Source organism: Perissodus microlepis, chromosome 15, assembly GCF_051167445.1.
Source record: "Perissodus microlepis isolate ML-2025 ecotype Zambia chromosome 15, ASM5116744v1, whole genome shotgun sequence".
NCBI classification, from domain to species: Eukaryota; Metazoa; Chordata; class Actinopteri; order Cichliformes; family Cichlidae; genus Perissodus; species Perissodus microlepis.
Genome location: NC_140475.1, coordinates 5183301 through 5197083, shown reverse-complemented (window position 1 = coordinate 5197083; position 13783 = coordinate 5183301). Strand labels below are relative to the sequence as shown.

At 40.4% G+C, this 13783-nt stretch overlaps 1 protein-coding gene across 4 annotated transcripts in view; it reads left to right on the top strand.

Moving 5' to 3' along the window:
- Nucleotides 1–13783, top strand: part of LOC146371479 (MAM domain-containing glycosylphosphatidylinositol anchor protein 2) — a 194748-nt gene that overhangs the window by 116267 nt on the left and 64698 nt on the right. For all 4 annotated transcript variants that reach the window (XM_084953559.1, XM_084953558.1, XM_084953561.1 and 1 more), the window contains exons 7-8: nt 2997–3088; nt 3194–3431. In XM_084953559.1, the coding sequence (XP_084809685.1) occupies nt 2997–3088; nt 3194–3431 (330 nt within the window). The remainder of the gene's footprint in view (nt 1–2996; nt 3089–3193; nt 3432–13783) is intronic.

The window sequence follows — 13783 nt, the reverse complement described above, 5'->3', positions numbered from 1 at the left end:
TCAACATTAGTAAAAGTAGTGTCATAACTGGCTCAATAAAGGCAACAAGTAGGGAGTTGATGCAAGAGATTTACTTAAAGAAAGTCTTTAATAAAGCTTTACCAACACAAACAACAGGGGACTGAGTCAGCAAGATAAGCAGTTTTAGCTGATGATCTTGGGCCACTCTGTATAAAATCATTGTCCTGCCTCTATCGTGAAAGAATAAAAGTGGTCATAGCAAATATTAACTTTCAACCTTGTTACAATTGTACAAACTCTGTTTTTGCCTTATGTAGGATATTCCAATTTATTTTTCCACATTTCAGTACATGTCTGCACCTATTTCCAATTTTCCCAGTAAAACATATAGCAAAATTAGCTGTGGTTCAAAGCCATGGTTCAAGATGTAAAATTGAAACTATATTTTTATTTTACGGATGGATAGGTGCATAATTTGTGCTTATACTTAGTGTTATGTTTTCATCTGTGTACATCAGTGAACTCCACTGATATGCAGCTCGCATGAAGATCTATTTTATGACTTAAAAGCTTGCAGCATTACTGCTGCTGCGGCATTGTTTTTAACACAGTCATTAATGTGTTCATTCTCATACAGTTACACTCTGCTCAGTGCTGTGAGTGCTTTTCTAAGCTGACGTTTTTCATGCTGCATCTAGAACACCTTTAACCGCATAGTTTTCTTTTTGTTTAATGTATCACTGGAGAAAATAAATGCATTCATGGACAGGCCAGTGAATCATCAGCTAAATTTAACAGATATGAAGTGGATGCAAGTAACTAAAATGTTTTTTTTTGTTGAGTTTTTTTTGGTCCACAGCACCACATTGCATCAGACACTGCAACAGAGGGCCTTCTCATCCGTGAACGCATGATTCATGTGGTCAGTTGAGTGTATCTGCACTAGAATTATAGTGCATTTTAATATAAAAAGGTCCAGTGAGAGAGGAGACACAGCAGACCAATAATGTTTTTGTTTTTTTTTCCTTAGAGTATTAATGGGATCTTATATAAATATTGCAGGTACTTTTAGAGCTAATGTATCTGGAGTAGTGACCTTTAATGAGCAAATGTATATTTAATGCTATATTTACTCACTGACATGAGTGTAGTTTAGAAGATGGTGGGGATCGACCCCCCTGACAGACGTCTTCATGAAATCCAGCCTCACAGTGAAGTAGAGTCCGACCTGCGACCGTTAAATACCTCATTTTGTTGCAGTCTGTTGCCCGAAGAATACGTCTGAGCTGTAGGAATGTGAAAAAGACGTTTGCATATAATCCAAATCTTTATCCACTGTCATCTATGACAACACTGCCACTCACATGGTTATGTGGAAATGTGTGTTTGCAAATTGTGTGTGTGGATAGGATAATACTTAAGACGTGGTAGCCAACTCTGTTCAGGATGTTGCTGGGACACCAAAAGGCTTTTCCCACTGTCGGAATGTAAACGCGTCTCTATCTCTGGATGTCTCTGACATGTCTGATGTGTTCCCTTACACATACACTCACAAACTGGGTTTAACTGTGAACTCTATATTTTCTCAATAACCTTATTCTTTGTGTTGAGTTTAAGGAATGCACGAAGGAGTTGTTCAATGTGTTGCCGAGCTGAGTCTAAACAGGAAATGAATCTAGGTTCCTGATAATGCTTTGTATCCATAAAGGTCACAGATATAAGGATGCACACCGTATAATGTCAATTGTCACAGTTTCCATGCCAGCGCAATGGAATTATACTTCACGATTGATAGGCAGTGCCTTGGAGAATAAGGATATATGGGATACAAGAGTGAATGCAAATGCATATTGGTGTTTGGAGAGCGCTGACATGATTGTAATATTTGTATCTGACATGCATCAGAAATAGGATTCTGTGCCTGCCGACACTGATTTCAAACGTGAGGAGGAAGATCATGTCAAGGAGGCGTGTGTCACTCGTCTCTCCTTCAGTTTGCAGCTTGGCAGGCGTCACAATGTTTTGCACATTCAATTTCCTGTGTTTAAATCTGACACGCAGGTTTTGTTTTCGTTTTCCCTTTACCAAACTGAATATGATAATGTCACTTGGGAATTGCTAGATGAAAAGATTTCCATGGTGCCGTCAGCTTTTTTGCTGAGGAGATGAATTGAACAGTAGATGCGGGGTTTGAAACCAATACAGCATGCATTATAATGAAATCATCTTCTTTTTTCTCTTCAGAGAAGCTATGCTTTGAAAATGGAGTTTGCAAACCAAATTGGATTAGAAATGGTGGATATTTTGTTAGGTATCTCTCCAATTTCACAGTGTGTGTTTGCTTGTAGTGTGCGTGAACCTGCTTCAGTACCGTAGGATTCTTCCATGTGTAGCTATCAATATTAATGCCGGTTCAAAGCGTTGGCCTTTCAAACAGACACAGGTTTCTGCTTTATCTTTTAAGTTCTCTGTTTGACCCTGCTGCACCATCAAAAGATCAAATTTCAGATGTTGTTTACGTAAACCAGTTGCAGTTGTCCTGTCATCGTCTACTCTTACACCTTGGGTTGAAGATGCTTTTACAATTTCACCACCCTGCTCCAGAAATGACACGTCTTGGGGAGCAAATATCATATTTTGCTCAGTTAGTTGCTCAGATCAGGTATTTCAGGCAGCTGTGACTTGATGCAGGCTTTCACTGCCTTTTTGAACAATGTGTGTTTGACTGAACAGGTACGCGCACACACACACTTAGCTTTATAGCGCATTCACTTGAGATGCATAACAGTGATTTACAGCTCAAGTGTGGACGTTGAGCAAAGTAAAAGTGCGGGGAAAATTTTTTTTTAAAATCTATAAAATCCTGTCTTTGGGATTATATCTCAAAAAACACATCAATATAACAACCAAAGCCAAATCCCACTGTGAATATCTCAGGGTTTGTTCCAGCACCATGCTGCAGAATCAACACGTGAAGTGTATAAATATAAATATAAATGTGATTCTTATCAAATTATTTCTTTTTTCAATTGCAGCTTTGAAAAAGGGACGATTCTGGATCACTCCAGATCCCTACCACAACGATGACCACATCCAGATTGGACGGGAAGTAAAGATATCCTGTCAGGTACGGTAACAGAAAACACTGGGAGACTAAGCACACATGGTTATGCGTATAATATTGAGCTAATGTTAGTGAGTGTAATAAAAATAAAGCCTTTTAATGTCACAGGTGGAGGCAACACCTCCAGAGGAGCTGACATTTAGCTGGCTGAAGAATGGCCGTGCCCTGCGGAGCTCAGAGCGTATGGTCATCACCCAGACAGATCCTGACATCTCACCTGGAACCACCAACCTGGACATCATAGACCTGAAATTCACTGATTTCGGCACGTACACCTGCGTGGCTGCTCTGAAGGGGGGAGGCATCCCGGAGATCAGCATCGATGTCAACATCTCATCCACAACTGGTGAGCCTCACACCCCTTTGTGGCATCGACACACCTACACACCTCCCCCCAACAGATTTGACACAAACACGTTGATTTCTCACAGCTACGTTAGTCACACTCAGTTGGCTTCAATTTTTTTAACTGTCTCATCAGTCCCATCAGTTTTGTAGATCATTTTAATATATTTATTTCCTGATGGTCCAAAAATAAAGCGCTGTAATGTCACAGCGTTACATAATCCTCCATTGCATTGTTAAACCATATATGCTTACAAGCATGTTACATTTCGTGGGTCAAAACTGGCATGAAAATGAGTATTCAGTATCTAACGAGCATGGACAGCTGATGGATACTTATCTAGCGATTATTAATATCTGCAATAATATGTTAATTTAGCATGTAAAATGTTTGGAATCAGAGCAAGTGTTGTTGGTGCTCAAGTTGGATAGAAATGGTGGCAGTCCAATGAAAGTGGATCAGCAGGCAGTATTACGGCGCTTAGAGAGGAAACGTCAGCTTTACCAATGGGGTTTTTTTGTTACATAGGTGGTTTACCTCTTACCAGCATATAACACCAGCTTATCCTGGACACTTAACCTTCCCCAGAGCTAGTTTGTTTGAGATAAGAGATGAACTCATATAAATTCACTGCTTGCTATCAGGTCAGTTCTCAGGAAAGTTTTGTTTTGTTATGAGTAAATAAACTTCAATACAATACTGCTATATAGAGTTTTTCTTTGGCTGCAATATTTTTCTAATATTTTTGTTTCATCATCTTCTTAAAATATGGCACAGTGTGATTGCTGCCAGTAAACTTGACCTTTCATGTGACCACTCCCAGCGTAGCTAGATTGGGAAATCTTAGGTTGTCTCAATGAGTTGATTACCATCTTCGTGCGAACACAGAGCTTACTTGCTGATTTTAGGGTAAGTGAAGTGAAATTAAATATTCTGGATATGTTGGACTTGTGTGATATAGTTGCCAAGTTACAAGAAAAAAAAAGGATTTCTTTTGAAGGGTGCTTTTGCCCGAATTCATGTGTTCCCATATACTTTTAATGCTGTCTGGTGAGGTTATTACATATCCGCCACAATGTGATGTCCTATCACAGTGGAGATGAATAGAGCATTGCTTATGGTGTTGACAACATGGTGCAATCACCATATTTTTCCTGTCTCAGAGAATGGTTGACAATAAATGCGTATTTGCAGTGAGGTTTGGGGATTTGTTGTATCAAGTTCACAAGTTTCAAGTTGTGTGGCGCTTGCATGTTCTCCCCGTGTTATCTCTGGGTATTTCAGCTTCTTCCCACAAATCAAAGACATGCATGAGAGGTCGATTTTCAACTCTTAATTGGTCATAGATGTGAATTATCTCTTTGTTAACCCTAAAATAGACTGGTGCAATGGCTTTACTTCAGCTAAAGCTAAAGGGAAAAATCCATAAGGGTGTGAGCGGTTATGTAGCAAACTATCAATGTCGAGTCACTATGGAATACCCTGGCAGCTTTGAGAGTCTTCAGTGCCCACGTGACCCTGAACTTGATAGGCTTAAGAAAAATGGATGGATGCTCTCAAAGATGAATATTTTCAAAGAAACTCTTTATCTGCAGATTCTGTGTGTGTGTGTGTGTGTGTTGTGTTTAAGAATATTTGAATGTCTTATATCTACAGGCTGTTTCTACATCTACAGGCTAAACTTTAGTAATTGCTCCCAGACTGTGTAATAGTCATAAATATGTCTCTTTGACTTCTGTTCCTGCACACATTATTACAGTAGCAACAGCTTTCTATCGCAATAAGTGTTCAATTGAACTTTGTGAATCAAAACTGCCTCCATTGCTCCAGCTAATCAGACACTAAGTGTCCGTTACCCTTCCATCTGTCTGGCTGCTTTCAGGACTGTTCCAATTAACATGCACTCACCAGCCACTTCATCAGTTTCACCTTGCTAGTGCTGGATTAGCCCCCTTTTTGCCTTCAGAACTGTCGTAGTTCCTCACAGCATCGATTCAAAAAGTTGGTGGAAGCATTCCCCAGAAATCTGGGTTCATATTAATGGAGCAACATCACATTTGAGGTTTGTGACGTGATGCTTTATCCTCCTGGAATCAGCCATCAGAAGATCCATCAGAATATGGGTAAAATATTGGGATAAATATTGTCAACAGCCATATTCAGCTAGGCTGTGGCTTTCAAATGATGCCCAGAGAGTACTAAGTAGCCCAGAGCGTGCCAGAAAAATATCCCCCATACCATAACACCACCAGCAGCTGGAATTGTTGATGCTGGCTTCATGCTTTCATGCTTTGTTGTTACTATCAGAATGTCAAAGCGGAAATCGAGACTCATCAAACAAGGGAACATTTTTCCAATCTTCTATTGTCCAATTTTGTTAGCGCGTGCGAATTGTAGCCTCAGTTTCCCGTTCCTTTTTTTTGGATCATTCTCTTTAAACCCCAGAGATGGTTTTGTGAGAAAATCCTAGTAGATCAGCAATTTCTTTAATACTCAAACAGCCCGTTTATCACCAACACCCATACTATGTTCAAAGTCGCTTCAGTCACCTTTATTCCCCATTCTGATGCTCAGTTCAAACTTCAGCAGGTCGTCTTGACCACGTCTACATGCCTGAATGCATTGAGTTGCTGCCATGTGACTGGGTGATTATGCATCCGTGGTAATGTGCACTTGAACAGGTTCAAGTGGCTGGCATTAATAGCCTATTAATAACAACATACCAGTCCACCTTGTCTACCGAGCTGATACAGTTTAGTATGGGTCGTATTGAGTCTGACTCAAAGAAAACCAGTCATTTATTGTGTCCTTCTGATTCTGTGACATTCTATTGTTTGTCAGTTGTTTAAAAAGAAAGTAAAAACTTTGTGTAAGCTTTGATAACAGTATTCAGTCTTGAGCACAATAGTCAAAAAAGAAACTTTACTGACTCTATTTTCTATCCACTGTTTTAGATTTTAACATCAATCAAAATCCAAAAAGAAAAAAAAGCTACTGTTTCACGGACAACAGAACAGAGACCGATTTATTAAAAGATTGCTACGAAGCACATTTAGTAAAGCTAACAATACCTTTTGTGCTTTCTTATCCCCTGGAGGTTTTGCAGTAATAGCCGAACGCAGTGGTTAGAGAGCAAAAGCAATTATACATTCATGCGTGTGATATCACAGGAATGCTCGTCTTTATCTGTGCTATCTGTGTTGTATATGTGAGGTTAGTGAATGAGCTGCAAAGGTGTGTTGATCATCAATTAACTCCACTGGGAGAAATCACCCCTTATATCCACACCCCGCAGACACCAAGAGGGAGTTTCCTGGTTGTCCTCGGCTCATCCCAAACTTCCAGATTCCGTTCGAGGGGTGGGGATGTAGAGGGTGGGTGGAGGGGAATCCCATGAGTTGGTGTTGCTGCTGGCATTGTAGATATCTCTTTTTTCTTGCTTTGAGTTTCCTGGCATGTGTTCTGTGCTGATAAGTGACTGTTGGGTTGTGCGATGTTTTGATGATCGGGTTGCAAGCAAGCTTTACGTCCCCTTTTTACACACATATGCCTACACGGTGATAGCCACATTTACACCCTCACGCAGCCTTACCCATTTTCACTGTACTATTTTTCTATCACACACACCTGGCTGCCACTCTCAGCGTGAACATGAAAGCAATGTGTCGACCTTGTGTGCATAATTATTGTTAGATAATCCTTTGATAATCCCTGTGCTATAAAACAGTGGGATCAATCGCATCTGCCAAGATTGTTTCCTCATTATCTTTTAAGTAGCACATTCTCTTCTTTCGGAGTGCCTGGGCGATGCCAGTGCATTAACACAGATCCTTTAATGTGCAAAAAAACTAAATAAATAAATAAGTAGAACACCGCCGTCTGACTGAGAAAATAACCACGGAAATGACTGGCTCTTTTGTGATCATATGAAATGAAAGCTTTCCTTAAGGCTTAGATTTGATTGCTTCTTAAGCTTTCATTGCTCCGGTCGAATATGTGGGTATGAAATAGTATGAAAGAGTTGCGTTGTAGTAGCTGTTCCTGTCACAGGAAATAACATACTGAATTTTGTTTCTACCGGTTAAAATTCCTGCTGCTTTACCTGGATGTGACTGGGCTGTTTGCTAAAGGATGCCGTGTTTCTTTCGTTGTGGGGTGAATAAGCCCTTTTTCTGTGCCTCTGCCTGTTTTCCTGGAGGGAGAAAGCCTGAGCTGCAATTAGAAGTCTTAATAAAAGTGTTTAGAGGAGATTACCACAGGTTTGCCAAGGTTTCGTACAGGGGAAGTGATTGGAAAGCATTTGAGCTTTAAAGTATCTCTTCTCTGAACAATGTCACACTTGCTGGCTGTTCCAACACTGCCTCTAGTTCCAGATTCGAAACCAGCGCTTAGCCAGAGACCACTCCACAGGATGCATTGATTAAAGTGAAAACTATTATTTTTCCATTCTTTCAACCTTCGACGAGCACGAATTTCTCGATTTTCTCCCTTTTTGCAAAACGGCAGTAATAAGCAGTTTACCGTCTTCACACACTCGTTAAATAAGCAGCTTCTTTCCTCGCCGGAGCTGCCGGAGATTGCGGTGCTAATGCTTATTTATGAGTGTCTGAAAATGAGGACACAGACTTCCCCTTTGGATACTGTCAAGATTAAGAACCACGGGACAAGGGAACAGCTGAAAAGAGTTACGAGCATTAGTGTAAAACATGCCATAAACTTCTAACAGGAACAAGCGAATGAATCCTTTCATTAACTTGTGTGTAAAATGTGTGTTTATGTCTTGCTGGATTATGTTAGATGACGTGATTACTGTCATTCTGAAATGTTATTTGGACTCAGACCGGAAATACCTGTGGGACATTTAAGAGATAAAATTTTAATAGCGTGCCGAGTTATTACAGATTTATTTCTGACATTTAAAGCTAATTTTGATCACAGATAGCCACTTAGCTAATCACTAAAAAGCAGAATTGTAATTATCAAAATAGTCTAGCCTAAATTACATTTGGATCTTTTAAACAGTTGTGCTTCCTTGACTCCCATTTGATACTTTTTTTTATTCAACAAATCACCGTCACGATTGATCACAAACTAAGTATCATGACTGAAAGTCACCCCTCTTGCGCGGGTGATAAATCTGCCTTTGATGAGTCCCTCAATTAGCAACCTGCTCACACCTGAAATCCTGGCACCACCCAGTGTCTCTGTCAATCTTAAGAATTACTGCAGTTAATTAATTAAGCAAATCAATTTCAAGTGCTCAGTTGATTAAGAAATGAGTTGGTTTAATAAACACAGTGTTCAAGCCTTTTTCTACAACAAAATTTGAGTCATCAGACGCGCAGGGGAGGCCCGCCGCTCTCTGTGTGTACTCCTTTCATGCACAATGTCGTCTTTTTGACTCTGATTTGTCATGATCTGCCATCATCTAAGGGACTGTGCCACATGTGATTCTAATAGGGACAACATGACTGCTGGCTGTTGACCACTCTGATGTGCTTGTTTTAGCAGCAAATTTACTGACCCTTATAAAGAGAAACCTGGTCTGCATCCTGACTCAACTACAGGGTGAAAAAGTTCAAACTGCTCTTTTGGTTACTGTGAATGGAAACGAGATGCTTCCTTTATTTTTCCCGCCTCCATCTCGTCAGGACATGAAATTTTCATGGCATGTGTCTCACTTGATGGTGTTGGTTGCATGTCGATGCTCTTTCACTGCAGAACAGGCTTTTTACGGTGTAAAAATATGAAGAAAAAATCTACAAGTGCATTGTGTAGTGTTTTTGTATTGTTGAAAGTTCTCCAAAAGCACTGTATTGTTACACGGCATGTGTGGACAAAAGTAAAGGCCACCTACATGTTTACACTTACAAGAGCTGCTCAGCCATGGATATCCATGCATGAAGATCCTGATGCACAGTTTTTGTGCAGATGTTAATGCTAAAGGAGGTTTAGAGTCAGCAAAGTTCGGAGAATTTTTCACCTCAGCACTCAGAGACGCTCCCATCTGTAACTTTTCATGGTTTGCCACTTCATGGCTGAGTTGCTGTAGTTCCTAAATGATTTAATTTTGCAATAATACCACCTACAGTTTATTGTGGAAGATCTAAGGAAGGGAAGACGTTTTAGAAACTGGTTTGGAATAGTGGTGGCTTCCTGTTACAGTATCGTGCTCGAAATCTGTTTTCTTTAGAACAACACTTTCTTTCACAAATATTTGTCAGACTGCATGGCTTGATTTTACACATCTGTGGCAATGGAACTGAAAACCCATGAATTCAAAAATTAACAGGTATTGTCCAATACATTTTTTCATGTAGTGTATCACCTCGGTAACAATGGCAATATTACTACTTTTTCTACATATGAGTAGAGTTATCAGCTGTTATTTGCTGTCTCTTTAACTACTGTAAATGGTTTTTAGTGGTTGAAAACACTCAAGGTTACTGGCCAATAATCTGTGTAGAAAAGTGGCAAAATGTTTAGTCTTGTGCTAGGTTTTTGGTAGCAGGTTTAAGTGTAGTTGCTGGAGCATTAAGCTCCCTATTTAACAAAGAACCTGAGAGAGCTGCTAACATTGGTTTGACCTCTCACTTCATCCTGTAACAGCTCATTGGCAGTTGAGAAATACTACACAGTGAATGTTCTTGTCAATAACAGGACTTTCTAACTCCATAAGCTTAATGCATGAAATGAATTATGCGTGTGATTGCCTTCCAAGAAATGCTTAGCTACTACTGGTAATCTATTGAGCCATACGAGCTAGCACTTGCACTTTGGTTTGAAAAGCTTTGTGGCACACATAATTCAATCTTCGTATCACTTATAACCAGAAAGGTTGTTTACACAAGAGTAAAAATAAATAAATAACAATCCCCAGCCCTGATAAGCCACAGTAAGCCACCCAGTCGCTTTCTTTTTTTTCTTCTACCAAATCAGCTTGGCTTTGCTTAAAAGAACAGATGTTACTGTGCTCTGGCCATCAGATTTTAATGTTGCGATTTTATTTGAATTAACAAATGGAAAGTTTTAACCCAGCATAAAGTACAGCATACAGATAGTGACGGGTTGTCATAAACTTAACTGATAGTGCCTTCATTTCACAGGTCTCTGCTTTGCTTGACTCCACATGTGTCTGTTTGGAGCAAAGCACAGCAAAAGAGGTGCACACTGTGAAACACAGGTCAGAGGAGAGCAACAAAACAGGTTATTAACATATATTTAAATTATTTTTAAAAATTATTTGAACAATTCAGTGTGAAAAGTCACTTTATAATTATGTTATAAACACTGTGGGGGGTAGTAGTTTCAAAGGGAGGGTTCATGTGACCACCTACTACAGCAGAGCTTTCAAGGATTCAAGGAGCTTTATTTGTCATTCGCATCACATGTTAACAAGAGGTGGAACGAAATGGAACAGTACATTCATTTTCTGCTGAGTTGACCATTTATTTACATCCCTAAATCCTTAGAGAGCAGTTAGTTATTTGGTTGTATTTTTTCATTAAAGTTCGAAATTGCATATATCATTTTAATGCAGATCCCAGCTCCATCACCTTCAGTATGCTGAGGCAATGTCACGTGACAGATGACAGAAATCTTTCCAACTGAGCAAATGGCCTGAATAACAAGTTTGTCTTTGGTCTTGTAGAGCAGTCACATCTAAAATCTAAAATTCATTAATCCAAGGTTTGAAAATGAAATTATAAACTGCACACAGGAACCAATTCCCAAAACTGGATGAACGACCCAATAGACTAACAGTGAGCGATGAACTGCGATGAAGGGGCTTACCAGCTGTCCCACAGCTGGGACACTGTCCTGAGAAATCCACCATATGACAACAATAGATGCCACTTATACAATGGCGCTGGGCGCAATATGTCAGCACAGCACCTGTGATGTTCCTGTGGTAGATTACCGTTGCCCAGAGTGTCAGCGCAAATAAAAACTTCAGTTTGTTAATAAACACACTTATGTGGATGTTTGGAGACGTTGGATAGCAGGGGTGTATCCATAGCTCAGATTTTTTCAGAGTACAACATATTTGAATAAGATGAGATAACTTGCTGCATTTGTGCTCAGTGTACCTGCCTATAGCCTCCACCGCAACACCTGCAGTCATGCTTTATGGAGGTGACCATCTGGGAAATCACCTCCCCGTGCAGCTGGGAAAATCTGAGAAACATGAATAAGAAACACTCTCCCTCCCTCATTAACTACTGTGAAGGCCCCTTGAACAATTTACATAAACTGTGGGCCATCCATGGGAGTTGTTCCCCGCTTAGCAGTAGAAAAGTGGTTGCATGCATTTGTTTTTAGACTGGACATTTCTTTTATTCTGTTTTGTTGGTTAAACAAAAAAAAAAGAAGGCACTGGTATAAAATCTGCTGTGCTACAGTCTGATCCATGTGAAGAGTTTTTGAGATTGATTGTAGGTTATGAAATCTCAGGGGAATGACACAGAGCTCAAAACACACACACACAAACGCGCACACATTGTTATGTCAGTCTTGTCACTGGTGTGTCACAGCAGTCTGTGGGTGCACTCTTCCAAATTTAACACATCTGTGTATATTTATTGCGACTCAGGGTGTAGATACAGCCTCCCCCAAAACAGACACACAGAAACACACAGATTCAAAAACATGTCCACAGTGCACCTATGGGACTCTTCACTCTGTCCACAGAGGATCAGGACTCTGAGGAACAGAGTCCTGTCACATTGTGACCAACTCATTGGCCTCAAGCTGTCTGAGCACACAGTCTCATGCATGCATGCATACACACACACACGCACACACACACTGCAGGACCTGGTTTAGTAGAGAGCACTATGTTGCCATGGTGACGAGGAGTGATGTCATAGCACTTACCCGAAAAAAGGGGGCAGTGGGAATGTTTATTCTCTAAAACATCACTCTGGATCCTGTCGCTGTAAGAAAATTCAAAGTGCCAGTTATTTCTACCTTTTTGCAGTTAGCTCATGTTGTTCTGCGTCTGCTGCGGTGCTGATGGATCATAATTAAAAGCTACATTTGAAGGATCATTCCAGCGCAGTGCTGAGGCCAGACTAGAAGGTCCTATCTTGATTTAACCCATAAACCTACAGATACATACGCACAGTGTTTTTGCTCCATAGCAAAGAGAAGAAGCATCGCATCTCATTGAGGAACTGAGGCAGGATCACAGCATGGTGTCACCCGTGGGCGAGGAGAGAAGCAGTGAGCGATACATGCACATGTGCACGTGCAGAGACATTAACCACGCGGACGCACGCGCACTGCAAAGACGTACGCACACAGCGGGCATGCCTTGCAGGCATCACTGGCATTTGGATGGCTCTGGCACAATGAGAGCACAGTGAAAACCAGTAGCAGGCTCCCTTCCACACTGAGCATCGCAGTGGTCAGACTCAAACACTGAGGCAGGGTGTTCACTTGGAAAAAACAGAGCAAGAGGAAGAGTAATGTACAGAGTAAGCAAGAGAGAAGGACGTGCGAGTTTCTGAGTGCATGTATGCCTGTCTGTTTTTTTTTTTCATCGTGGTGTGAGAAGAGACAATGGCAGCTGATAGCCAGTATTTGTGCTGCCAAACCCAACAGGTAGACAAACTGTAATTGCCTGCCTAATCTGGGCAGTGGAGAAGCCAGGTATAATGATGGCAACTCGGTGAATAAACCTCTCCTCCACACTCTAATGGATGCTTGCTGCTCCTCTCCTGTCCTTTCAAACTCACTACTTCATTGTTTTAACCCAAGGAAATGCTCTGAATAGCAAAGTGGATTTGAACCTTTGCTGTTAAAATTGAGACATTGTGTGAATAAAAAAAATCAGCAAATGTGCAAGGATGAAATGAGGGTCCGCCATCACTGGCTCTGTGGAGGGTCTTTTCTTTCTGTAGTGCCAAACACAATGCCAGTATTTTATCTATGAATGACCAGGCTTCATTATTTCATGCAAATCACACCAGCATGTTTTTTTTGTTACTCACTGGCTCATGATCTGGTTTATGTGCGGAGTTAGGTAATAGCTTTTCATTTCTTGTATTACAGTAATCAAAACCTGTTATCCAGATACTGTAGTAATAGATGTTATTGGAATGACAGAAAATGAAAGTACTGTGATGTCATCATAGAGAATTATCATCCAACTCTACAGAATGTTAGTATTTTTTAGTATTTTTCAGCTCATTGTTTTGATTCTGTAGCCCATTTATTTCTCCGTGCCTCATGGAAGTGGCCACGCATTTGCTAACATGTTTATCCCATTACTCCAAACATTGTTTATTTCCAGTTTTTAAATCAATTAATAATTGCAGCTTTGTTCTCATTCTTAAAAGAAAAAAAAT